The sequence below is a fragment of the Lutjanus erythropterus genome, chromosome 16 (genome assembly GCF_056507025.1).
Source record: "Lutjanus erythropterus isolate fLutEry1 chromosome 16, fLutEry1.hap2, whole genome shotgun sequence".
Lineage (NCBI taxonomy): Eukaryota > Metazoa > Chordata > Actinopteri > Lutjaniformes > Lutjanidae > Lutjanus > Lutjanus erythropterus.
In genome coordinates this window covers 23,128,081-23,154,439 of record NC_139332.1, presented here as the reverse complement: position 1 = coordinate 23,154,439, position 26,359 = coordinate 23,128,081, and the positions used below count along the sequence as shown (strand labels likewise).

At 41.1% G+C, this 26,359-nt stretch overlaps 1 protein-coding gene across 2 annotated transcripts in view; it reads left to right on the top strand.

Annotated features, from left to right (window-relative positions):
- trps1 (trichorhinophalangeal syndrome I) overlaps window positions 1–26,359 on the top strand; it is a 167,528-nt gene that overhangs the window by 73,865 nt on the left and 67,304 nt on the right. For both annotated transcript variants that reach the window (XM_084739336.1, XM_084739335.1), the window contains exons 3-8: window positions 10,073–10,798; window positions 13,261–13,376; window positions 20,844–21,456; window positions 22,754–22,968; window positions 23,429–23,627; window positions 23,727–23,982. In XM_084739336.1, the coding sequence (XP_084595462.1) occupies window positions 10,073–10,798; window positions 13,261–13,376; window positions 20,844–21,456; window positions 22,754–22,968; window positions 23,429–23,627; window positions 23,727–23,982 (2,125 nt within the window). The remainder of the gene's footprint in view (window positions 1–10,072; window positions 10,799–13,260; window positions 13,377–20,843; window positions 21,457–22,753; window positions 22,969–23,428; window positions 23,628–23,726; window positions 23,983–26,359) is intronic.

Here is a 26,359-nt window from a genome sequence, read left to right as displayed (position 1 = left end):
GGTGGCGGCACAAAAAAGTCAGGATAGATGATGAGGAGCAGGAGATGCAGGGACAGAGACTGAGAGAATAATAAGAAGAGACAGGATGACGCAGATCAAGAAACAGAAAGAAAAGCTTGAGAGAGATCTCTCTGTGTGTAACAAGACCTTGCCTTTAGCATTATTTCTTCATATGTTGCACATTAATCCTTTGTTTATGAGAGATGGAGATGCCAGCTAGAGCTGTCCCACGGGGAGGGGAAGAGCAAAGCTATCTGAAGGCTGAAGAAATATGTGACTGAGATTCGCTATCAGACACATCCATTACTGTGACTTAATAATATGCATTTAGAGAATTAGCCTGGAGTAACTGGGTGAAAATGAGTGAGATGTACTGGTAATCTCTTTTTCCCATTAGTGAGAGCTAACTACATACTCTGAATGTTCTTTGATTTGTTATAAGTTACATTAATTTTTGTGGTATAATGTGATGATTCTGAACACATTGTATGATTGTGCTGAGGTTCCACAATGTTGGCATTAGGAGTACCAGCATGGGAGCTAAGCTTAGCCGCTGTCTCTGGTTCAACTCCAAAGGCGAAATCAGTCATTTTAACTTTAGTGAATCCGAACTAAGCTTTTAAAACGCCAAAGTCACACAAGCAAATTAACCAGTCAAGGCAGTGGTAGACCAGCGACTCCTGTGTTCTGCAGAGTCAAATTACAGTTTTTGTCACTGGAGTCTGGTGGAGTGAGAGAACTTATATAACATTTGGCTGATATAATGGCAGCCGCCCATCAGAAAAATCTGTCTGACAGCAAGGTAAAGGTGAATATATACTTAATATAGCATATGCTTAAACTAATAAGACAAAAATTTGTGCGGCTTAAACACAATTTGCTGCTGACCCTGTCCATATTGCTTAGCTGAACACAGAGATGCACAGACAATTTCACATATGATAGACCAGAAAATCTCCAATATGGTTCTTCTACCTTGGCCAGACACATAGTGCAGAAACATCCTCCAACAGATGTCTTGGGCACGATTATTGGTAATTTCAGATAAAAAGCCTCACTGGTGTTAGGGCTAATTGTAGTTGATGGAAATGATTAACTGACACATTTATCTTCACTATGGTATTGAGGCCATTGTGGTGTATAGGGTCTAATTGTAGCTAGTAGCAGTAGTTGTTATGTGGTATGTTGTGGTGGCTTGTACCTAATTGTAGTTGATAGTAATGGTTCCAGTCTGTGTATACAGCCTGAAGCAGACAAAAGCTGTTCTGCGACACTGACACACACACACACACACACACATACACACACACACACACAGATGCATACACTCAGAAACAGAAACATATGGCACTGCCTTTTAACACACACACCTCTCTTCTTCTTGCCCACATCCTGAAGCGTGCAAGTACACTGAAAAAAAGAAAATCCTCAGACCATCTTTAAATAATTACTTAAATTGGTAACACAAGTTTTTTTTTAAATCAAGTTAACAAGTTATATGTACACAATTGTTTTAAGTAATAATATGATTTTTTTCAAATCTACTGTTTACATTAATGCAGCTTAAATTTAAGGCAGGTCAGCATAGAAAATCACAGTTTTTCCAACTTTATTGTGTTATTTCAGTTAATTAATTTTATGAAATAATATAATTGTTAATGTTAGCATGACTTACTGTTAACCTATCTGAGCTATAGCTGGTTTTGTTTGTTTGCAAAAACTTTAACAACGCAATTTAACTAATTCAGATGGACCACATTATATCTAACATAGTACATTATTTGACCACAGTATATAATTTTGTCTTGCATTAGACATAACCTCCTTTATGCGTCACCGAGAGAAAATGTCGGCTCCACTGCAGTGCAAAAAACTGGAAAAGACGTCGACATCATGATGTCAGAAAACTAACTGAGACGCTCCCACTGAAATAAGAATAGCAGGTTAAGGTAACTGGATGTAAAAAAAATCTTAACAATCTGATCCATTTTACTTCACTAGTGTATGATTAAAGCTTTTAACATGGCCTGATATTTTAAAAAGCAACAAATTAAATGGCAATAAAATTGTAATACTGAATTGCAATACATGCATAATTCCTATAATTAAGAATTGAAAGACACATCGAATGGGCACCCGAGTATTGTGATGTTATCAAATCAGGAAATAAGTGCATCATCCCAGCCCTAGTTGTTATAATCCACAAAAATATACTGTCATCAACAAAGCAGAAGGCTGAATGTGACTTGAAACTTTACATTACTTTAACTACTCCTGAAATATATTTTTACAGTGTAGCACGTCAGATGTATGCAAATGATGCCAAGGTCACTGAATGATTGATTGATTGTTGATTTCCCCTTTCACTTGAATCATTCATAATTTCTTTATTATCGCTTTGATTGACTCTTGAAGTCACCACGGAAATCTTTCAGGGCAGATGGAAACACTGTTGGGTCAGTCAGTGCTTCTTAGGTCGGGATTTCAGTCTCATTGCTTTACCACAACGATCTGTAGTTTTCCACTGTGTGTGTGTGTGTGTGTGTGTGTGAGTGAATGATGAATTCTGACTGGGTGTGGTGAACATCAGATGAGATTTTCCTCTGCTCCCTGCACACACACACACACACACACACACACACACACACACACACACACACACACACACACACACACACACACGCAGACACACACAGTGAGTGCCAGGGCTGGTCTAGGCGTGGGCCCTTGCAGACATAAATTGCTTTATTTTAATAGTTGTATGGTAGAGAAAGAGGGAAAAAAATGTTAAAATACTAGAAAGGCTATACGCTCTTAGAATTGAGGGTTCCAAAAAGGTTTTTCCTGAAGGGCCAAGGTTCTATGCAGAACCATTTGTGTCTGAAGAACATTTTGAAGACCGTGTTCGTCAAGTATGTTCTTTTAAGGGTCTTTGTAAGTGTAAGGGTTCTCTTAGGAATCCCTTTCAGCCAAAGAACCCACTTTAGAAGAAAGAGTTCTTCAAGGATTTTTAACATACCTTTCATAATAATATAATATAAAAGGGTTCTCAGTAGAACCTCCGCGGTAAAACCCGAGGAATATAAAAGAATTCTCATTAGAACCCCCTGAGTGTGTTCTGGTTTACACCTTTAGAGGGTAGAAACGTTCTGGATAGAACCCTCAGATAGGCCTTTTCCACTAGCATGGAACTGGCCCCGTTCTGGTTCATAAACCTAATTGCAAACTGTTCGGAGTACTTCCACAAAAATACACTGGTTACCGAGGAGAACCAACAACCAGTTTTTAGGGTTCAGAACCAAAGTGGACGTGGCGTATGATACTGGTCACTGTGCATTCTGCAGCACCATCTGTTGATGACCACTCAAAACGCAAGCTGGTTTGCTAGACAGCCCAATGGTCACAAGGGTTTTGAACAGAACCGGTTCAATGACCAGAGCTAATTTGGTCGAAAAGGGTCTGAGGCTTCTGTGTGGAACCATTACACCATAGAGAGCCTTAATGTAGAACTTCTCATAGGGGGTTCTGGGTGAAACCTTTCACAGAAGGTTCAAGGTATGACCTTTTATGTTGGGTTCTAGGTAGAACTCCCTGAAAGAGTTCCAAGTGGAAGCTTTTTAGGGATTCTACCAGGAGCCAAAGTGGGTTTTCCTTTAGGGACAATGAGTAAACCCTTTATGGTTCTAGTTAGCACCTTTATTTCTAAGAGTGTAGAGACAAAAATTGGGTACAACATAGAAAGAAAGAAGCCCCATCTGTACCATTTGTCTTCTCTTCTTCTCTGTTTGTGTGTGTGTGTGTGCGCATGTGTGTGTCTGTGTGTGTGTTTTGTTTTTTTCTTTTCTTCCTAATCCACTAGATTACATTACAGGCTTGTCAAAATATGGTCCTTTTTAATATGTTTATGTGTATCTACATCTGTTTGTTTATATTCTTCTGATTATTCTCTCTTCTCTTTCTTTGTGTGTGTGTTTGTGTGTGTGTGTCGATTCCCTCATGCTTTAACTGTTTACAGTTTGCTATCAGTAAATACAATAAGCGTTTATCTCTCACGCTAACACAGAGTTAGTCACAGGGTCGCATGCTATCTTGCTTCCACACACATCATCAAACATGCATTACTCACACAACAAGAACACACACAATCAGTGTCTTTCCCCCTCATATTGCATTGATCTAAAAGTGATCAGTTTTTGGCGTCTATCAGGCGTCTGTTGGGTTTTCACTGTGTTTATTACCGAACACACACGCGCATACAAACACAGCGTATGGGTCAATGGGTTGACTGTGTTTACGACTGAATATGAACTGAACGACCACAAATAAACACACGCACGCACGCACACACGCTCGGAAAACACACACACACACACAATATCTGTGTCTCTCTGTCATGACTGTTGTGAACAGAGCGACCACAATTGTTCTCTTTTCAAACAAAAGAAACATTATGGTTTAACATAAAACACATGGCTGGTTATTTGATGGCTTTGTATAGTGATTATAAGGGAGGGAGAGGGGGAGAGGGAGGGCTGGTGGGGGAGAGGGGGTGCGACAGAGGGAGGGAGAGGGGTAGGAACAGAGAGAAAATTTTTAATGATGGAATTACTCGAATTATTGAAGTAATTATTCTTGCATGTGAAAGAGGGCAATAGAGACTAAAAAATGACTGAAATACAAGGCATATCACTCCATGATTTTTTAGAAGTATTTAACACTGTTTATAAATTATATAAATGGTGGCAAAGGAAGATGAAGGAGAGAAAAATGAGATGAGAGGGGGGCAAAAGTGAACTAATTCTAAAGGGACTACAAAAGGTTTTTATTGGGTTATGAAACAGTCTCAGTTTATTAGTGATGCATCTTGTCCATGAAAAGTTTTCAGATTGATTAATTTAAATTATTATGATAGAAAAATTCATTTATTTCTTTTACAAAAGACTTCATAGTTCAGCAAATAATATTTGAATTGTTAAATCTAAAACAGAGATGCAATAGATGCTAGTTATTATCACTTTTTAAAAATTGCCTTTTAGAGCTTGGTTTAATTCCCAACTATTTTGATTAACAGTTAATCAGTGTGAGTAATTTTTAAAGAAAAGAAAAAAAATCTCTGATTCCACCTTCTTAAATGTGAGTATTTTCTGGTTTATTCACTCCTTTATGTCGGGAAACTGAATATATTTGGGCTGTGGGCAAAACAAGACATTTGGGGATGTCGTCTTGGGCTTTGGAAAAAACTGAATCAACATTTTTCACCATTTTCTGACATTTTATAATCCAAAAATAATCAGCAATGAAAATAATAGTTAGTTGCAGCCTTATTGTCTTTATACGTACACAGGTAAAATTAAAAACATAACGGTAAAACATACAACTGGAAAGAGAGGGTTACAGTTAACAACTAAAATAAAGTTTACTGTAGTTTTTGTTTATTAAGGCTTTATGCTGTGATTTACATTGTTGTCAAGAAAATCATACACTGCGGATGTCTTGTTTCTTAACCTTATCCATTTTGCCATTATCATAGACATCCTCATTCGCTCGTAGATCTTTTTATTTCTGACGTTATTATGATGGAAACATTACCGCTTTTGTCCAGAGGGGCCTCCAAAATCAGCACAATATGAAAGTTCCATGTAGTAGCCTTAAATGATGAAGAAAAGCAGACAAAAAAGAAAAAAGAAGAGAGAAAACCAAAGGACAGGAGGTGACAGTGAGAGATGAGAATTTAGGAGCCAGAAAATGAATGAAAGGCACACGGAAAGAGATGCAACAAAGAAAAAGAGAAATTTGGAGGAGCTGCAGGGGATGAATTGCCGTCTGCCGCCTCCCTCATCCATCTTTCTGATATGGAGTGTGTGGTTTGATGTGGTTGTCTGTTGGCCATTCTCCCTGTCTCTCTCTCCTCTCTGTCTCCCCCACTTCTCTCTGTGCCTCACCCTCTCTCCCCTCCCCCGCCCTCCCTGGCCTCTCTGATATGGTTTGAGTTTTGATGTGGTCATGTGTTGAAGATTCTCACGGATGGTTTCCATAACGATAAAAAAGATTCACTCCCTGGTTTAAAAAAAAAAAAAAAAAAAAAAGCTAAAAAGTTGCACTTAAGGATGCAACGAACATCCAAATACACACACACACACACACACACACACACACACACACACATGCACGCACGCACAATCTTGAGAAGTCTCTCACAGCTGAAATGTTTCTGATTTGTTGGGGCTGTTTTTCTTTGACGAGGTTTGTGGTTGTGGATCGTCACAGATTTCAGCCTTCAAAGAAGTTTGGAAATTGAATCAAAGCAAATCTGTACACATACATCATTGTCAGAAAATTGTATTTGTGTGTGAGCATGTAATCCACTGTTTGTTATATGAGTCCTGCAGACACCTTGTATCTCTTAGGACCAGTTTCACAGACAAGGCTTAAGACTAGCCTCAGACTAAAATGCCTGTTTAAGCTTTCTTTACTCAAAGTGACTTGAACGGACTTATTTTAAAATAGTCATGAATTTAGTCTGTTCTGTATTAAACTAAGCCAACTGCAAAAGGGAGGATGGCCTGTTGTGTCTTGATTTTATTTATGATTTATGAAAATCTGCTTTATATTTTCCTGTATACATAAACAATAATGTCAATGTATTAATCGCACATTCATTCATTCATTCATTCATTATCTTCCGCTTAATCCGGGGCCGGGTCGCGGGGGCAGCAGTCTGAGCAGGGACACCCAGACTTCCCTCTCCCTGGACACTTCTTCCAGGTGTTCCGGAGGGACCCCAAGGCGTTCCCAGGCCAGCCGAGCGACGTAGTCACTCCAGCGTGTCCTGGGTCTTCCCCGGGGCCTCCTCCCAGTGGGGCATGCCCGGAACACCTCCCTAGGCAGGCGCCCAGGAGGCATCCGATATAGATGTCCAAGCCACCTCAGCTGACTCCTCTCGACGTGGAGGAGCAGCGGCTCTACTCCGAGCTCCTCCCGGGTGACAGAGCTCCTCACCCTATCTCTAAGGGAGCGCCCCGCCACCCTGCGGAGGAAACTCATTTCAGCCGCTTGTATCCGAGATCTTGTTCTTTCGGTCATGACCCAGAGTTCATGACCATAGGTGAGGGTAGGAACGTAGATTGACCGGAAAATCGAGAGCTTCGCCTTTCGGCTCAGCTCCTTCTTCCCCACGACAGACCGGCGCAACGACCGCATTACTGCTGCCGCCGCACCAATCCGTCTGTCGATCTCGCGTTCCATCCTCCCCTCACTCGTAAACAAAACCCCAAGATACTTAAACTCCTCCACTTGGGGCAGGGACTCTTCTCCGACCCGGAGGGAACAAGCCATCTTTTTCCGGTCGAGAACCATGGCCTCAGACTTGGAGGTGCTGATTCTCATCCCAGCTGCTTCACACTCGGCTGCAAACCGCCCCAGTACAAGCTGAAGGTCCTGGTTCGAAGGAGCCAACAGGACAACATCATCTGCAAAAAGCAGAGATGAGATCCTGTGGTCCCCGAATCGGACTCCCTCTGGCCCCTGGCTGCGCCTAGAAATTCTGTCCATAAAAATAATGAACAGAACCGGTGACAAAGGACAGCCCTGCCTGAGTCCAACATGGACCGGGAACAGGTCTGACTTACTGCCGGCAATGCGAACCAAGCTCCTGCTCCGATCATACAGAGACCGTACGGCCCTTAGCAGAGGGCCCCGAACTCCATACTCCTGAAGCACCTCCCACAGAATGCCACGAGGGACACAGTCAAATGCCTTCTCCAAGTCCACAAAGCACATGTGGACTGGTTGGGCAAACTCCCATGAGCCCTCAAGCACCCTGCGGAGGGTGTAGAGCTGGTCCAGTGTTCCACGACCAGGACGAAAACCGCATTGTTCCTCTTGGATCCGAGGTTCGACTATCGGCCGAATTCTCCTCTCCAGTACCCTGGAATAGACTTTACCAGGGAGGCTGAGGAGTGTGATCCCCCTGTAGTTGGAGCACACCCTCCGGTCCCCCTTTTTAAATAGAGGGACCACCACCCCGGTCTGCCAGTCCAGAGGCACTGTCCCCAACTGCCACGCGATGTTGCAGAGGCGTGTCAGCCAAGACAGCCCTACAACATCCAAAGACTTGAGGTACTCAGGGCGGATCTCATCCACTCCCGGTGCCTTGCCACTGGGGAGCTTCCGAACTACCTCAGTGACTTCAGCTTGGGTGATGAATGAGTCAGCCTCTGGGTCCCCAGCCTCTGCTTCCTCTACGGAAGATGTGTCAGTGGGATTGAGGAGGTCCTCGAAGTATTCCTTCCACCGTCCAACAATATCCCCAGTCGAAGTCAACAGCTCCCCACCACCACTGTAAACAGTGTTGGCAGGGTACTGCTTCCCCCTCCTGAGGCGCCGGATGGTTTGCCAGAATCTCCTCGAGGCCGACCGGTAGTCCTCCTCCATGGCCTCCCCGAACCTTTCCCATGTCCGAGTTTTTGCTTCCACAACCACGCGGGCCGCAGCACGCTTGGCCTGCCGGTACCCGTCGGCTGCCTCAGGAGTCCCACGAGCCAGCCAAGCTCGATAAGACTCCTTCTTCAGCCTGACGGCATCCCTTACCTCCGGTGTCCACCACCGGGTTCGGGGATTGCCGCCGCGACAGGCACCGGAGACCTTACGGCCACAGCTCCGAATGGCTGCATCCACAATGGAGGCAGAGAACATGGTCCATTCGGACTCGATGTCTCCAGCCTCCCTCGGGATCTGGTCAAAGCTCTCCCGGAGGTGAGAGTTGAAGACCCCTCTGACAGATGGTTCCACCAGACGTTCCCAACAGACCCTCACAGTACGTTTGGGCCTGCCAAGTCTGTCCAGCTTCCTCCCCTGCCAGCGGATCCAACTCACCACCAGGTGGTGATCAGTTGACAGCTCAGCCCCTCTCTTCACCCGAGTGTCCAAGACACACGGCCGGAGGTCAGTTGACACGACCACAAAGTCGATCATTGACCTCCGACCTAGGGCGTCCCCATGCCACGTGTACTGATGGGCACCTTTATGCTTGAACATGGTGTTCGTTATGGACAGACTGTGACTAGCACAGAAGTCCAATAACAGAACACCACTCGCGTTCAGATCGGGGGGGCCGTTCCTCCCAATCACGCCCCTCCAGGTAACACTATCGCCACCCACGTGAGCATTGAAGTCCCCCAGCAGGATGATGGGGTCCCCAGTCGGAGCACTTTCCAGCACCCCTCCCAAGGTCTCCAAGAAGGCCGGGTACTCTGCGCTGCCGTTTGGCCCGTAGGCCGAAACGACAGTGAGGCACTTATCCCTGACCCGAAGGCGCAGGGCGGCGACCCTCTCGTTCACCGGGGAAAACTCCAACACATGGCGGCTGAGCTGGGGGGCTATTAGCAAGCCCACACCAGCCCGCCGCCTCTCATTGTGGGCAACTCCAGAGTAGAAAAGAGTCCAGCCTCTCTCAAGGAGTTGGGTTCCAGAGCCCCGACTGTGCGTGGAGGTGAGCCCGACTATCTCTAGCCGGTACCGCTCAACCTCCCGCACCAGCTCAGGCTCCTTCCCCCCCAGCGAGGTGACATTCCATGTCCCCACTGTGAGATTCCATGTCCTGGGATTGGGTTGTCGGGGCCCCCGCCCACGACTGCCACCCAAATCACAGCGCATCAGCCCCTTCTGAACCCTCTCGCGGGTGATGGGCCTACGGGAGGGCGGGCCCACGTCGCTCCTTCGGGCTGGGCCCGGCCGGGTCCCGTGGGCAAAGACCCGGCCACCAGGCGCTCGCCTGCCAGCCCCAACCCCAGGCCTGGCTCCAGGGTGGGGCCCCGGTAACGCCAATCCGGGCGACGTAACTGACCCTGGTGTTGAACTTTCCATAGGGGGCTTTGGAACCGCTCTTAGTCTGACCCATCACCTAGGACCTGTTTGCCTTGGGAGACCCTACCAGGGGCAAAGCCCCCGACAACATAGCTCCTAAGATCATTTAGGTTCTCAAACCCCTCCACCACGATAAGGTGGCGGTTCAAGGAGGAGATTAATCGCACAATAAAACCAAAACTTTTTCTGTCTCTTTTCATCTTATCAGAGATGGTGAGGAAGAAGAATCCCCCTATCCGGAGTGTGGGAGGTGAGGAGGAGGAGGAAGAAGAGGGGAGGAGGCCAGCAGGAGAAGAAGAGGAGGAGGGAGAGGAGGAGGGGAGAGTAGGAGCAGAGGCCGACCGAATCAACCGACCCTCTGAGCCAGAATCCTCCGACCGGATCAGAGGAGATGAGGAGCAGGAGGAGGAGGAGGGAGAAAGCGAGTGCGTATCCTCATCTGTCTCCCCCTCATCCATCGGCGACCGCTACAGCAACGAGGAGAGAGGGGGGAGGAGAGGAGGAGGAGGAGGAGGAGGGAGAGCCAGACAAGGAGGAGCAGCGTTGACTGACAGACCCGAAAGCCAGTCGGAGGCTGAGGATGGGGAGAAGGGGGTAGACGAAGGAGAGAGGAGTAGCGACAGAGACAGAGGAGAGGCAGATCATCTCACTGCTCCTCTCCTCTCTGCCCCCCACCTCCTCCTCCACCCCAGACAGGAAGGAGGGGAGGAGTCGACAACTGACACCCCTCCGCTCTCCTCCAGCCCTTCTCCTAAACTGCAGGACTTCAAGTGCAACGTGTGCGGTTACGGTTACTATGGCAACGACCCAGCTGACCTGGTGAAGCACTTTAGGAAGTATCACCTGGGCCTGCACAACCGCACGCGGCAGGATGCTGCCCTCGACACACACATCCTGGCCCTTCACAACATGGCTCCCCAACACACACCTCTAGGTAATCTCAGCTCTCTGCCTAGTTTGTTAGACTTGTGTTTGTGCTTGTTCTGTTAAAATAAATGAAAAATAACATATGTATATGCACAAAATTATGAAATAAACATTAGTGATCAGGCCAAGCAACAAAGTCTGACATCCTGCAAAGGACAGTGAGAGAATGGAAATAAATCTGAACCACTGTATTAACATTAACACTCGCAGGGTTCCTACTAGATGTCCTTATCTGTATCTGTTCAGTGAACAAAATTATATGTACCTGTATTTGTATATAAGTCTGGAAGTGGGTGTGGTTTATGTCAGAGGTCACATTAAATCAGGCAACTAACCTAATATTTATTTGCAATGCAATTGTTGTGCCTTTAAAACAAACTGATTCATTAATGACATGTAATTATTTCCACATCCTTGTACTTTTTTATTGTTTGTGAGTTGAACCCCACCATCCCCCTTTAACTAGAGGACAGAGACTGAAAAAAAAAGTTTTATAAAATAAAAAGATTCTGTTTTGCATTGGAAATAGAAACTCTTCATCGCAAAGATTTAAAATATCTTTCAGTTGAAGGGAAACATATTAAATTGCAATGATGCTGCATTCATGTTTCTTGATGTATTAACCTTACTTCAGTTCACAGTACCGGAATATTTGACATATAATTACTATTCTAATAATATTATACTATTAAAATAAGTACTTGTGCAAAAAGTAAAAAGTAAGTCTTAATGTGACTGTGTTACGTTTTGGAAATGATAATTTCCTGACTAATAATAAGCAACTCTGGGTAGAAGAAATATGTTTCCATTGCATTATTTGTGCTTTCCTCAATAATGTAATAGATGGATGGAAAAGTTTGGAATCTGATTTGAGTAATTTCAAGGTCTGGATAAGATGGAAAATGGAAAAGCAGTTTTGAAAAATATTTGTGTCTAGACTATTCCCCCTGTTCTTTTTTCTAAAACACAAAATTTCTAAAAAAAAATAATAATAAACTGATCATACAAGCAGGGTTTTTCAAGGTGTGTGGAGCAGGCAGCCAGTACAGCCATAAAGTTTACCACTGCACGCCTGAGCGAGTTTGATGTTGTCGAAAGCAAAGCAAGAACTATGGCGTGCAAAAACACACTCCTACGCAGTGCTTTCTCTATGCCTGTATGTCACAGCCCGCAGAATAGCTCTGCTCCGAGTGCCTGATGACTATCAAATCCCAACATCCGTGGCCAAATTAGTTTGATGGAAAATTCTGCAATATCTTTGAATTGCATGTATGCATAGAATCACAAATTACCAAATATTTAACCAGTAAACAGACATATCTTTTCTGTGTAAGGAACCCAAACCTCTATGGCTTCTTTTAGATATGTGGTTGTGTAGATGATACCAATATTAGAGTGGAAAAATGCACAGATTATTGATATGGTGGCCGATACGGTGAAATTTGGAGCTGGACTAAAATATAGACCTTTCCTGTGTGGATTGAGCACCAGTTTTGCCCTGATATGTAAAGGCTGTTTTCTTTAACAAATAACATTTTAAAGAACATACTATGTTTTAGAAATAAAAAGCGCTGTAAGTACTGTTTAGTATCAGCAATTTGTTGAATATTTTATTAATGTCAGTCAATAAGGGGAAGGTTGTAAAATAAGAAGCAGCTTCTCAGTATAAACACCTGCCAGGGAGGGTTTTTTTTTTGGGCCTTATAAATGTTCCCTATTGTGCTGAATTTAAAACACCCTGAAAATTAACTGAATTTTCGATACATATTTGTAAACGTATACGGCACTACCAGTAGCAATATAGCAAGCCCTAAACAAGGTCAATGTCGGGCTAAAATATTGAAAAAACGATATATTGGTCAGAGGATATATTGAGCAGAGATCTTTGACAGTGAAACATCATCTAACTTTCTGTCTGGATTGAACAGCCACTGTGGGTAAATGCAAGTTATATACGTACATGTTGACAGTTGGATTTTAAAACCATATATTTTACACAATACACATCTAGCTATATGTACTCAGATGTCACAATCTACAGAGAAGACTGGAAATTTGAGAGTGAAAAGGTATGGAGTTTTGAAATGGAACCCTGCACTTAGTAAGTAGTTAAACCCTACAGCATTGTAAGTAAGTTACGAAATTTAGGGAAAAGCTGTGCCTGTCATAACAAGCCTAAAATACATATGTGTGCAAACTTATATTGTTTCATGAAGCCCCGTTTCATTATGATGTGAAGGGACATTTTCGATTTATGCAAGGTGTTATTATTGTAAAGTTTGTTTTTCAGGATGCTCAGGGTGCAGCAGTTTCTCGCAACAGCAACTTGTTGATTGTTGATTTAAAAGTTTTCCTTCTTCCCAGAAGTCAGACATGTTCCCTGGATGTTTGTGCCGCTGGCAGCCAGACCCCCTGTTTGTTTATCTGCTTCCAAAAGTCTGACCCCCCTCCATGTATTTCTGCCCCCAGAAATTCAGGCAGGACAGGGGCAGAGGAACCAAGCCAAAGAGTTGGGGAAGACGAGACCAGATGTACACAATCAACAGCACAGGACAGTGATGATGAATGGCACATATGATGTACAGGTAAGCACTAGCCAGATAAATGGATTTAACATATGTGATGATGCCTAACTTTTTCATTCACATCTAATAAAGGCACCAATGCATTCAATCACATTTACACAAAAAATTCAGATGGACCTTTAAAAGAAATAGACCAAAAAAACTGTTTAATGAAGAAGCAAAATAGTGCCACCTTGCTAAAGAAAACACACACACACACACACATACACATAAAACAGTTGCAAGGAATAAACAAAAGCTCCACAGTGCATCTTTTCTTGTGACATCATTGATGGTAAAGCATTCAATAGGTGGAACCAAGAGTTACTGGTTCAATAAAGGTTTGGTTTATAGCATTCTGTTGTTACCTGCTCGGTCCAATAAAAAAAACCTGCATTATTAGAGCCAATGACCCCTAGTAACAGTCCATTTCACAATCCTCTTCCCCATCACTCTTGAAAAAGATAAACTTAACCACTTAGTGCAGTTACTATTCCCTGAATTGTTTTTTATCTATCAACGCCGTTTCTGTGAGAAGACTGTGTACTCAGATTTGGTGACCCTCTTCCCCTCGACATTATGCTTATAGTCCTACAGAGTTCAGTGCCCATTTCAAACTCTTGTTTTGAGTGTTTCAATGCAAAATCTTGAAGCATTTCCTAAAGAATACTATGGAAACACAGTCTGTAGCTTTTTTAAAGATATAACCACCACATGTTGACTGGATTACGAATGTTTTTTTTTTCTTTATCTGGAAGAGAATAAAAAAGCTGCTGCTTCCAAGGCAATGTTGGCAATTATGGCAGCAGTCAAGCAGATTTCTTTTTTAGTAATATTTACTTGTTTGAATATGCATATGTATAATTTGGTTTACTTTTTTTTCCCTAATTTTTATCTTGAACTTTAAGAGGTCATGCATTTTGCATTAGCTCTATTTACTTTTAGCAAGAGCACTGAAACTTGAAAATGATTCAGAGAGTACATTAGTGCTCTACAAATGCAGATACAATGCAATACTAATGCATCTGCTTTTGCGTTTGCTTTACATCTTGGCATTTACTTGCGATTAATAGAAAAGGGCATACACTGTTCTTTTCGGTAATTTAAATTTTAAAGAAGCTGAAAACCATAATATAAATTTAATAAATATTTGCAATCATTTTCTTCATATTTTTCATATTTGGAGACACGGACTGGGTAGAAGTAATATTACCCACTTTTTATTAATACAGCAAGCAGTGCAGACTAACATAAAAAAGATGTAGATTGTGGTATTTACCTCACAGGTTTAATGTTATCAGCAATCAGTAAGTTAGAAACTTGTATCTGAAACAGGTGACACATTGATCCAGTTAACAATTCAATAAAAGCATTACCCATAAATCTGTAAATCGGGGCCCGTAACTGAACCTGGCTGACTAATTTATTGGGTCGAACAATGTGCAACTGATTTGTGACATAGGGTGTGTGTGAATTTGGACAGTGAGGCATTGTGCTACAAGTTATAAAACTTTATAGTCTGACAGATGGAAAGACACAGACAGGGAGACACAAACAGGGCACCTGGCAGACAGGCCACACATATGTGCACATGCGTTCTCAAACGCACACACAGGCATGGAGACGGATACACAGTTGCAAATCACTTACAGGCAACGCAGATGCACACACACATGCATCCACTTGCACGGCATGCACCACGGTCATTGTGTTTTAAATGATGGCTAATAGATATATATCCTGCACTAATCCCTCTTATGCAGAGCTCAATTTGCAAGCATTTTAACGAGGTAGTATCTGATGGGAGCAGCTGCAGGATAAAGACAAGAATGCTGCAAACGTTCAGGTGCTCATAATTCCTTCTCCAAGATAAATGTTTTCTATATACTTTAGGATGATTGAATTTTATCTTGCAATCATACATCAGAGCACATTAAAAAGTCAAGACATAATTTGCACCTGTCGTCTGGACACCAACAGATCAGCCAATCAGTTTGAGGATGAAAAATGTCTCGAGTGATTTCGTTTTATTTCGCTGATTATTGCACTTTAGATGAGTTGTAGACTTTGGTTAGAATGACAACCTAGAAAGTCACTGCTTAACATTGTGCATAATTTACTATCCCTGTTATAGTAGACATTAAAGCCTCAGACACAAGTATTTACATGTCACCTTTATCTGCTATGAAACTGCTATTTTTTCATGTATTACTTATGCTGGAAATCCTTGGAAAAAATTGGATTTTAATGTAGTATTTTCAAGGTTTGAAAAGTGCTTTGATTTTGAAGTGAAACTTCTTAAATTTTTAATAGCATTACTTTCCTAATAATTTGCTAGAGTAGTTACTGATTAGTTTTTAGATAAAAAGATAAGAAATAGAATAAGCCTGGTTGTATAGGATGAAACTTTGTTGTGTTTTGTTTTGTCAACCCTCTGTAGACAGCAATCATAAAACATCATTTTGATTGTTTATAGCACAGTAATATCTGCTTTAATGTGAGGAAGAAGTGGATGTAGGAAACATGTCATTTACCACAGCTTCAAGGTGCTTGAATAGCTTGAAAATGTACCATGACAATTCTTGAAAAATACTTGAATTTGACTTTGAAAAATGTGTTGGAACCCTGCTCATGTAAACTTAAGCAGATCTTCCTAAACTACTTCAAAAAGATTGGATATACTGAGGCTTTGATCTTTAACATTCAACATTCACATGTCTTTTTTAAAAATCAAAATATACGCTTGAAAATATTTAACAAGATTTTTTAAGGCAGCAGAATGGGCAGGTTTCATTTTGAAATGAAAAATAATGAGAGCTTTCAGTGTTGGGCAGGCAGGTCACCATTTGTAAATTAGACGGTCATTAGTGACAAATTCAGTAGAGTAAGTTGAAATGCCATTGAGTTTCTCCTTTGTAGCAGAAAAATGAATCCACTTTCAGAAATTGTCGACTTACTGAAAGAATTTTTGACCTCATCAAATTTAATGAATACTTACAGAGTTTATATTTCAGGTTTTATTGCAATATGTCCTGTCCACCTCTTGCAGCCAAATTATTGAGCTATTTATTCCATATCAATTCGTGGTTTTTAGTAGTTTGAGAGGCTGTCACATTCCTTAACAGTCAGAGTTTTCAAGAGCCAATATGCCAATCAAAAGATAATTTTCCCTGCTCTGTAATTTTCCCAAAACTGCATTTAACCATAAATACTAAGGTCAAGTGTGCACATTAATTTCAAGTTTCTAAATCATGTCCAATAAGAACTTCAACGAAATACCTAGAAAAAAATTTAAAGGAGCACTTTGTTATATATTTACAGTTATGAATCATAAATAAATCTTTTAGGTGTAGATGTTTATTACAGCTATACTGAGCAATATGATATTAGAGTCTGGCAGGCAGGCAGACAGGTAGTCTCTGAACTCCAACTCCAGAGTGTGTATTTTTGTAGCAGTGTACTTTTTTTTTTCAGCATAACTTCACACTGACAAACAGGTGACAACTTACGGTGTAGGACTCATCATCGCTATAGTTGCTTTTGTCAAATTATAATGTTGTGCTCTTCTTGCAACTCCTGCTTGAGCTTTCTCAAGTCTGGGGAGGAGGAGGGCAGGGGGCATCAAAATAGATCATGCTTCAACAACTAGTGATACAACTTGATATTTGGACTGCAGTCCTCATTTTTGGATGTGCAGTTGCATCATATTGCTCCTTTAATTTTCACATTTCATACTACAGGTATATTTTCAATACTTATCTAGAGTCCTATGCAAGGCTCTTAAAAATCATTTTCATAGTCTGATTTAAAATAAGCTCTTAATTTGTAATTTGCTTAATTACTAGTTCAGTTTTCATAACAATTAGGTCAAAGATTAGGGCTGTGTGTGTGTGAACAGTAGGGTTTTGTCTAAAAGCTTTAAACAAGATGATCTAATAAACCTGTGTGTTTATGTATATATATGTGTGTGTGTGTGTGTGTGTGTGTGTGTGTGTGCATACGTGTGCGTGTGTGTATGTGTGTGTACATGTGTGTGTGTGAGGAGTTGTCAAGGAGTTTCATTTCACTTTAACCAGGAGACTGTAATGGCTTTAAGTCACGTAATGGACACAGAAACACACACATAGACACAGTAGTCAAGCACACACACACACACACAGAGTCAGAAATAGAAAATCCAGTGGGCTTAAGTCGTCATTATGAAGAAAAAGTGAAAGTATATGAAAAAAAAAAAGCGAATGAAAGGGGGCTCTATTCTCTCCATCCCTCGCTCGCTTTTTCTCTCTCCCGCCCACGTTTGGAAAATTCCATGTTGTCATTTGCTAAGACGAGATTCCCCGTCAGCCAATGAGATTTCGGGAGAAAAGACTCGGGGAGGAGAGGGATACGGGAAAGAAGGAAAGAAGGAGAGAGATGGAGGAGTGGAAGAGACAGACAGAAACCAGTAGTTATAATCGGCTGTTAGGCAGTGTAATGAAACAGCTGTCAGACACATTTAACTTTCTTTTTCTCTCTCTCTCTCTCTTCTCCAGTTGTGTCTCTCATCGTCTGTCTTTGTCTCTCCTTCATTCTTTCTTACTCCGATTCCCTTTTTTTTCCCCTTCTCAATTTGCTTTTCATCCATCTCTCACCTCTTTCTTCTTCCCTCCCTCCATTCCTTCACTTTCTCTCTTTCCTCATCTCGTCCCACTTGTCCTCTACCTCTTCTCTTTCTCTCGTGCCCCTCCTCTCATGTTCCTCTTTCTGTGTCTCTGTCCATTCTGTTTGCTAAAATTACTTGATGTTTGGCTCTTCTCTAATTGCCTGGGCAGGGTCTGTGGGACGTGATGATTGGATGATTGCTGCTGTGAGATCACACGCAGTAATAGATCTAATTTAACCTTCTGAATTTATTCTCTTCAATGAAGCTACCATCTCACATTTTAAATCACTCTTCTTGCTCTTATTGTAGTGTGTTTTGTCTCACCATCCTAGTCTTTGTCATTATTTTGCCTTTTCTGCCATTTCTAAATGTCTGCTCAGGCAAAATAAATTCTTCTTCATTGTCCACTAGAAGTGACAATGAAAGGTTTAATGACTTCATTTTAATTGCAAAAAATCACCTTGATGAGCAGAATAAATGAATAAATACAAGATTTATTGTGTCAGAATACAAACAAGTTATTTAAAAAAAACATTACTAAAATCAAAATGCATGCTCATTGATACTTGCGCTGAAAAAATCAAGCTCAACACTATATGAAAAAATAATGAAATCATTCACTTTTGCTCACTTACAGTAAATGCAGCTCACCAGTTGCATTTCATTCTTGCCAAACCTCCATTACACGACTGCCAACAGTCAGCATCAAACCACAGATCCGTAAAGAGACAAATCCATATTGTACAGTAGTAAGTCTAATGTCACTGTAAGACGTGCCAGGTTGCCTGCTCACCAGTATAGCCAGCAGCGCACTATAATCACCTACAGTCGAAGGTCTAACCTAATAAAAACCAGACGGGTGTCAGGTTGCTCGCTCAGTAATGCAGAATCTTGGACTCGAACGTTGGATACAACAGCAGAGCCTGATAGATATGTTATTAGTCAGTTAGTTAGAGTTTCAGCAGCCTTTTAATTGTCTACAGTTACATATGGAAAATGATGGATTACATTTGTTGTAAGCTTTGGTGCTAAGAGCAGATGAGGCCTAATTTTCCATATTTGCAGCGGCACAGCTCTGTGGTTGAGGGCTCATGTCATGTGTTCCCCACATATCTGCTGCACAGGAATTAAAACTGACAGTGATGAATGTTCTACTTCTGAACTCCACAGACAAGGTACACTGTGTATGATCTATGGTATAATAAGCTAAACCACTGTCTAATATCTAATAAATGTTTGTATGTGCATCTTTTAGGTGTTACAAATTATTGGTCAGTAGCATTTTATTGAATCTGAATCTCTTCCCATCTTTTACCAAATCAAATTAGGTTTAGGTTCAGTATTTACAAATAGTATCAGATAAAGTTATACACAACTAAAACCAAGCTCTATAATCAGCTTTAGTTGACTAAGTTGACAAAACACTATAGTATTTACAAGTTAATTAATATTAACAAGTTGAAGCTATGGCCTGAATTTAGATGACCAATATTATATATGAAATGTTGATTACATGTATCTGACACAGTAAAGGAACAGCTGTAATACTCACTTACACATACTTGCTCTTAAAGGAGAAATATGTAATATATTAACTGTGCTAACTCATAAAATAACCATGATATGTCATCAGAGAGTAAAGAAATGTGCTAAGTTGAAATATTGCCTTCTCTAGCAACTACAGCCACCAAGCTTTACTCGAGATGTCCATTCCTGGACAGAACGTCTGTTTCTGTTTGTCCATTTCACGTTGATTAGAGTTTAAATTAATGCTGAGTGTTTGCCAAATGAGTTAGTTTCTCTTTGTGAGTCATAAGAAATCAATAATAATCTTTTAGAAGGAGTAGATGTTTACAATGGATAAAGTGAGAAATATGTTAATGGAGTCTGACAGGCGGTCACTGAGCTCCAACTCCTGAGTGTGTGTTTTCGGAGTAGTGGACTTTTGTTTTCAGGCTTTGTTTTACATCGACAGAAAATTGGCAGAGTTAAAAAAGCAGCTGATCAACTTGGAGTAGAGACCTGTTGCTTGTCACTGTCCAAGTATAATGTTACAGTTGTCTTTTGCTTGTGTTTAGTGTTCCTGCAGCCTGCAGGCATCCTGCAAGTCTGGGGAGGATGAGGCAGCGGAAAACAACTTGCTTCAACCATTGATCATATATTAAATTAGATTTAAACGTATTTAATATACTGTTTATGGCTTCAGTTCTCTACTTGGACTGCAATACTCATTTTCAAACACTAGGGTTTTACATATTTCTCCTATAAGCAGTCACATTGATGAGCATTAAAGTTTAATGAAATTCTCTTCCTGAATGTGGCTCTTATGGGAGCAGTACAATCTTGTTGGTCGTGTCCAACTGTGAAAACACAAAGTCCATCTGAACTCTTCAAGTGGGGTTGCAGAGTCATGTTTTCTTTTACCTCACAAATGATTTTTGACTGAGAATAGAAACCAGATTGCAGAAAACACATTAACCAGCCAGAAGTTTAATTTTAGCTGTTACAGTAGTATGATAATTAACTACAGCTGACATAATCTGCCAGTGATGAGGTTTGTCATGCTAACCAGCTAAAGTCAGCTGTCAAAATGAGACGCCTGCCACCTGAATGTTTTTGACCTTTCGCTTCACTTTGTGGAACAAAAGGTTTTTAGAAAAGAGATAAAATATCTTTGTATACATTGGAGCCCATTAAAAGATAATCTGCCAACCAGTAAATGGATCCAATTGGAATGTGAGACTGGAAATAAATAAACCTTTTGGTAGTACCAAGCAAGGAGCAGCCAAATTTGAATCACATGTGTGACTGTTTTGTCTTTTTCTCTCTTTTCTGCTTGTAAACAGGTGACGCTGGGTGGCACGCTAATAGGGATTGGCCGGAAGACTTCTGATTGCCAGGGGAATACTAAATACTTTCGCTGCAAATTCTGCAACTTCACATACATGGGCAGTAATTCCTTAGAACTTGAACAGCACTTCCTGTCCTCGCATCCAAACAAGGTCAAAACTCCACCAACGACGCCCCATCTGGCCACCAATAACCTGGCAACGCATGACAACCAGGGGAAGGAGAGAAGTCAAATCTTAGACGGCGCGGACCGAGTCGCAGTGAGAGCGGAAGATGATTCTCTGGTCGGGTACTCCATCCCAGTTAGGGGGTGTTCAGATGCGTCAAGCTGGACAGGGGAGCCGGGTCGAGGTGCTGTGCAGGCTTATTATTGGTGCAAATTCTGTAGCTGGAGTTGCGAGTGGTCAGGGGGCTCGGCCAAGCTTTTAGAGCACTATGAACAAAGACACAGAATGCACACAGGAGGTACAATGAGCCCCAGCAACTCCAATCCTGGGAGGATGGATAGAGAGAGGGAGAGAGGAGGCAGAAGAGATGGAGGAGAAAGAGACCACATGGCGTCCAAAAGCCACAAAGATGTCTCATCCAACCCATCCAGCACCAGCCAAGGTAATGAAATTGGAGAGAGTCTGGTGAAATGTGTTGGTAAATTGCTTAACGTGTTTGTCTGTAGAAGATAGCGGCTTTAAAGGGATAGTTTGGGCGTTTTGAAATGGGGTTGTATTAAGTACTTAGCCATAGTTAATTAAGGATGGCTCAATATCACTTTATCATGTCTGATAACGATACCAATACATCAACCTCGAGTATCTGCAAATACTGATACCAATCTTAAACCATCTTTTTTCCTGTCTAAGCTATTAATAACACTTTTATGTGGATGTACTTTGCTTAACCAGGCCATCTAGAAACCATCATGCTCAAACTGTGAGACTAATATTCTACTCCTATGAAGGAAGAAATAGACAGTCCACATAACCCACAAACTTTATTCATATAAAAGTTTCAGCAGCATTTTGATTGGTCAACACAATTCATACCTTCATTGTGAAATTTAAATAAATTGCATAAATGCATAAATTGCACTTGTATCGGATTATACCTTTTGTTTCCCATATCTGATCCAGTAATTTCGGCCAGTATTGGACCAATACTGATATCGAGTATTGGGTCGGCCCATCCTTATTATAGTATTACCTCTAGTACAGTACCGATATAGGAAGCAAAGCAAGGTACTGCTGTGGACAGCGTCAGCAGCAAAATATATTTTAGGCACCTAAAAAGACCCACCTAAAAACTTCAGTGTCTGTTTAAGTGTACACTATATTTCATCACTAGACCTTGTCATCAGACTATTCTAACAACCATTTATAAACCAAATATTGCTTTCTTTAAAGCCACCAGACTCCATTTGCAAAAGCAGTCATTTGACCTCACAGAACACACAGATTGCTGGTCTACCACACATTAACACTTATGAACTAACTGATCAAGGCAGTGGTAGAACAGCAAACTCCTAGTTCTACAAGATGACTGTTTTTGCCAACGGACTGTGGTTGCTCACACTGTTCCCTGTCAGAAAAGGGCACAAGATTAATGATAGATCAATAAATAATTAATTAAGTGTAAAAAAAAATCTGTGGACTTACTTTTACTTTTTTAAAAAAACTTTTTTTAGATCTGTGATACTACTCGATTTTGTTTCTCCTAGAAACTTTGACTCTACTGACCTCCACTTATTTGTTTTAAAAAGTACAACACCACTGTTTGACCCATTGCTCTTTATTGTTTCATGTGCCATGATGCTACTTGACTCTCCTTGTTTGTTTTCTGTCATGGCCTTGCTTTTCTACTCCAAGACTCAAACTGTTTTATTTAACAGACCTTCGTGTTTTCTGCTTCCTAGGAGACCCGAACAGCAGTGATTCAGAAGCAGTCGTGACCAGTTATAACTGTCAGTTGTGTGATTTCCGGTACTCAATGGCCCACAGTGCAGATGTGATCGTAGTAGCACCGTTACTACTGCACTACCAGCACAACCACTCCATCCATCGATGCTGCATTCAGCATTGCATGTACTGTCCACAGGGGCTCTGTCAGCCGCAAAAACATCTGGGGGAGGTGAGGTTAATAAAATATGGAAATGTTCATTTGCTTGGTGTTTTGGTGACAATTAAGAGAAAAAAATATTTGTTTTGTAAGCACAACAAAATGAAGTGTAATATATGAACAAGTATAAAGTTAATTGTTCCAATTTCCAGCCTAGTTAAAATTCCCTTGCTTCCCCGAATACACCCACACATGCTCCCACACCCTCCTTTGTGCCAGCTGCCAAACAGTGCCGTTGCAACTGTTTAAAATGTAAAAAGGATGGTTGAAAGCCAAACTTGGGGGTGGCATCATTCTCTTAATGATGCACATTTATACTTGTACCCCCTGATGTCACCTGCATTGACAAAAACACAATAACATCACAGCACCAAAGTCTAAATTCACTTTATATGTACAGTTTTGTCAATAATAGAGAGAAGTGTGCAATGATCCATGCTACTCCTCACCAAACTGCCCTTTCTCTCAATAGGTGTCTCACCCCTTTGCTTGTCGGAAGCCCACCTGCCCTAAATGCTGTTCCAAGTTTCCTCAGTCCACCAAACAGCAGGACACCGCTGGCTCGAAACCAGCCACCGCCACCTCACCCAGCATGACCCCTCCTAATCCTAGAGGTGACCCTGCTGTGACTTTACACCCCTCTAATCCTGCCCATCCCGTTGTCACACAAGGTATTCAAATGCATATGTTCATACACACATATATAATGTTTTGTCAGAATACTTACTGTTTGACATGATGATTCTTCGTTTTTGTGTTTCCAATTCAAGGCGTCACCCATTTGTGTGACCAGTGTGCGTTCGCCACCAGCGACATCGACGTGTTGCTTCAACACTACGAAAGCTGCCACACCCTCATCAACCTAAAGGGGGCACCACCACATGTCAAAGCTGAGGATGAGGCTGGGGGAGACAAGGAAGGAGGGAGAGGAGGGGGAGGAGGAGGAGGAGGAGGAGAGAGGGAGTACTCTTGTACAAAGTGTCACTTCATCACGGAAGTGGAAGAAGAGATTTTTAGACACTACAGGTAAGAATGCATTGATTAAATATTGCTTTTCCCACAGGATCGATTCTTTGACAAGAAAGGGTATTAATGCTTTAAAAATATCTATAAGATAGATAGGAAGTCTACTTTTTAGTCAACACAGTAAATGTTTTAAAAAGTTGTGTTATCCAAACAGTCAATATTCCAATTTTAGTCTCTGACTAAATGTTCCAGTAACTGAATGACGGTCAGTAGACAAAAATTTCCATTCTCAAGTCCGGAAGATGATAAAGTACTGCCTGTGCTGGGATTCATTTCACTTTAATTCTACTTTTCACTCCCTATTTCCCAGGAAATGTTGACTGAGCAACAACCCATTAAAAAAAAAAATCACACACTTAAGTCAGTCACAGGCACAATTGAGACATTCATACCTGGAAGTGATTCAGACCTCATTGATATTCACAGTTTTGTAGTCTCACATACACAACATGAATATTTGGGCTGGACTGATGTGTAACGATTGTTGGGGCTGATGCCAATACTAGTGTTAATCGATATATCAGCCAGTATTCTTAATGCAGAATATAATATACAGAATATATACATAAACACACATTTTTAGCAGTGATCCCTCAAATGTGCTTATCAAACACTTGAGACAAAGAAATTTAAAGAGGCAGGATATTTTACAGTTTAACAAAAACTCTATTATCCAAAATGATATTAGGGGTCTGAAACAGTAAACTGTCACAGGCATTTGTAATAACTATATATAGATATAAATAAAACACAACTGTATCAAAATATATGTATATTCAAGTTGAATGAAGAAAATTTTCATAAAATGTTGCAAAAACAATCTGCATGATGTTCTGCGTAAAACATTAAAATTTTAATATCCCATGCCAATATCAATATAGACTGATATAGCTGTGAAAGGCTAATATTAGGCCGATATTAACAGTTGGCTGCACTGAATATCAACATACTGCGAGAAGCTTCACTAAACGAATCAGAAAACCCTGCATTTCCTGTGTAGCTGTTATATAATAATTGCAATAACAGTATCTTTGTATATTACAATATCCTAATTTTTCAATTGCTCAGGAAACATTTTGGTAGGTATTTTTCAAGATATTCAGTAAAATGTCACATTTTTGCCATATTTTTGAAAAGCTTTGTATTTTCCCCTCGGTGGCATCAGTCAGTTTTACCACGGCTAAACAGTTTGAAACACTTTTAAACTTATATCCAGCTGTAGGTGCCTCTTTGCTCTTCCAGGCAGTTGCAATAGATTGTTTACCCTTAAGTGAGCATAAAATGATTATCTTTTTATTTTTTAGATGGAAGTAGTCCAAGGATTAATACCTGAGGGCAGACAGGCAGCCTAATAGAGGTGATATCAGATATAGTTTGTGTGACCTCTTCTTCTCAGAACTTTTAATATACGGGCAGCTCCAAAGGCGATGGAATAATGTGCTTTCTTTTAGGCCACATTTAATACATGAATCAGGACTATTACTATCAAAGCAATATAACAGGGAGGGAGTTATGTATGTGCACATGATCCATCTAAATTATATCAGTTTAAATCTGGTGTTGATCGTCTGGCTTTGTGCCTCTTGACAAACTCTTTCAGTCACCTTGAGAAATTTCTTCATCAAAGTCACATGACTAAGCCAGTCTGTTGTTGTTTGTGGATTCTCTAGATTTAACTAATATAGTTTTATACAAAAGGGAAAGATGGCCACAGCTTTGAAGATGATCTAGTATGACCTTTTCAAGACTAAACAGAGGAAGTCAGCAAGAGGTCTGTTTAAGTGCTGTTAAGATGTAACTCCTAATTTGTAGGTATTTAAAGAAATGTTTTGAAGGGATATTATTGAGAACCGGTAAAATTGTCCTACCTTCATTAACACCTACTTGCTGTATGTCTAGGTACATAATTAACTCAGTTTCTGTTTGCTGTTTTTTTGGCATCTACTGGCAGTTTGAAAGTGATTGAGAGATGAAAGTGTGCCTTTCAGTTCTTCTCTCACGACAAGATCAGCACCAGGTCCACTAACCTGCTGAGTTATCAAGGACTTAATCTAATCTTGGCATCAACTCTGAGACAGGAAACTGTGAGAATCTGGTTTTGTTGACAACCTTTAGAAGGGATTTAAACAAGTGGCCTTTCTATCCACTTCCAGCCTTTTTAAGCTATGGCGATCCTGTGAAACTGCTCTATTTTAATACACTTACACAGCATGTTGTCACACTTTGAATCCACTACAAGAATAAGTTTACCTATAAAAGAGCACTCCACCGATTTAGCTCCGCACTCTTATATAAACACTGTTGGACTCACAACAGACAGTGTTTTTTTAAACAACTGTATAAAAAAATGATGCAGCAGGACAAAATACATATTCAA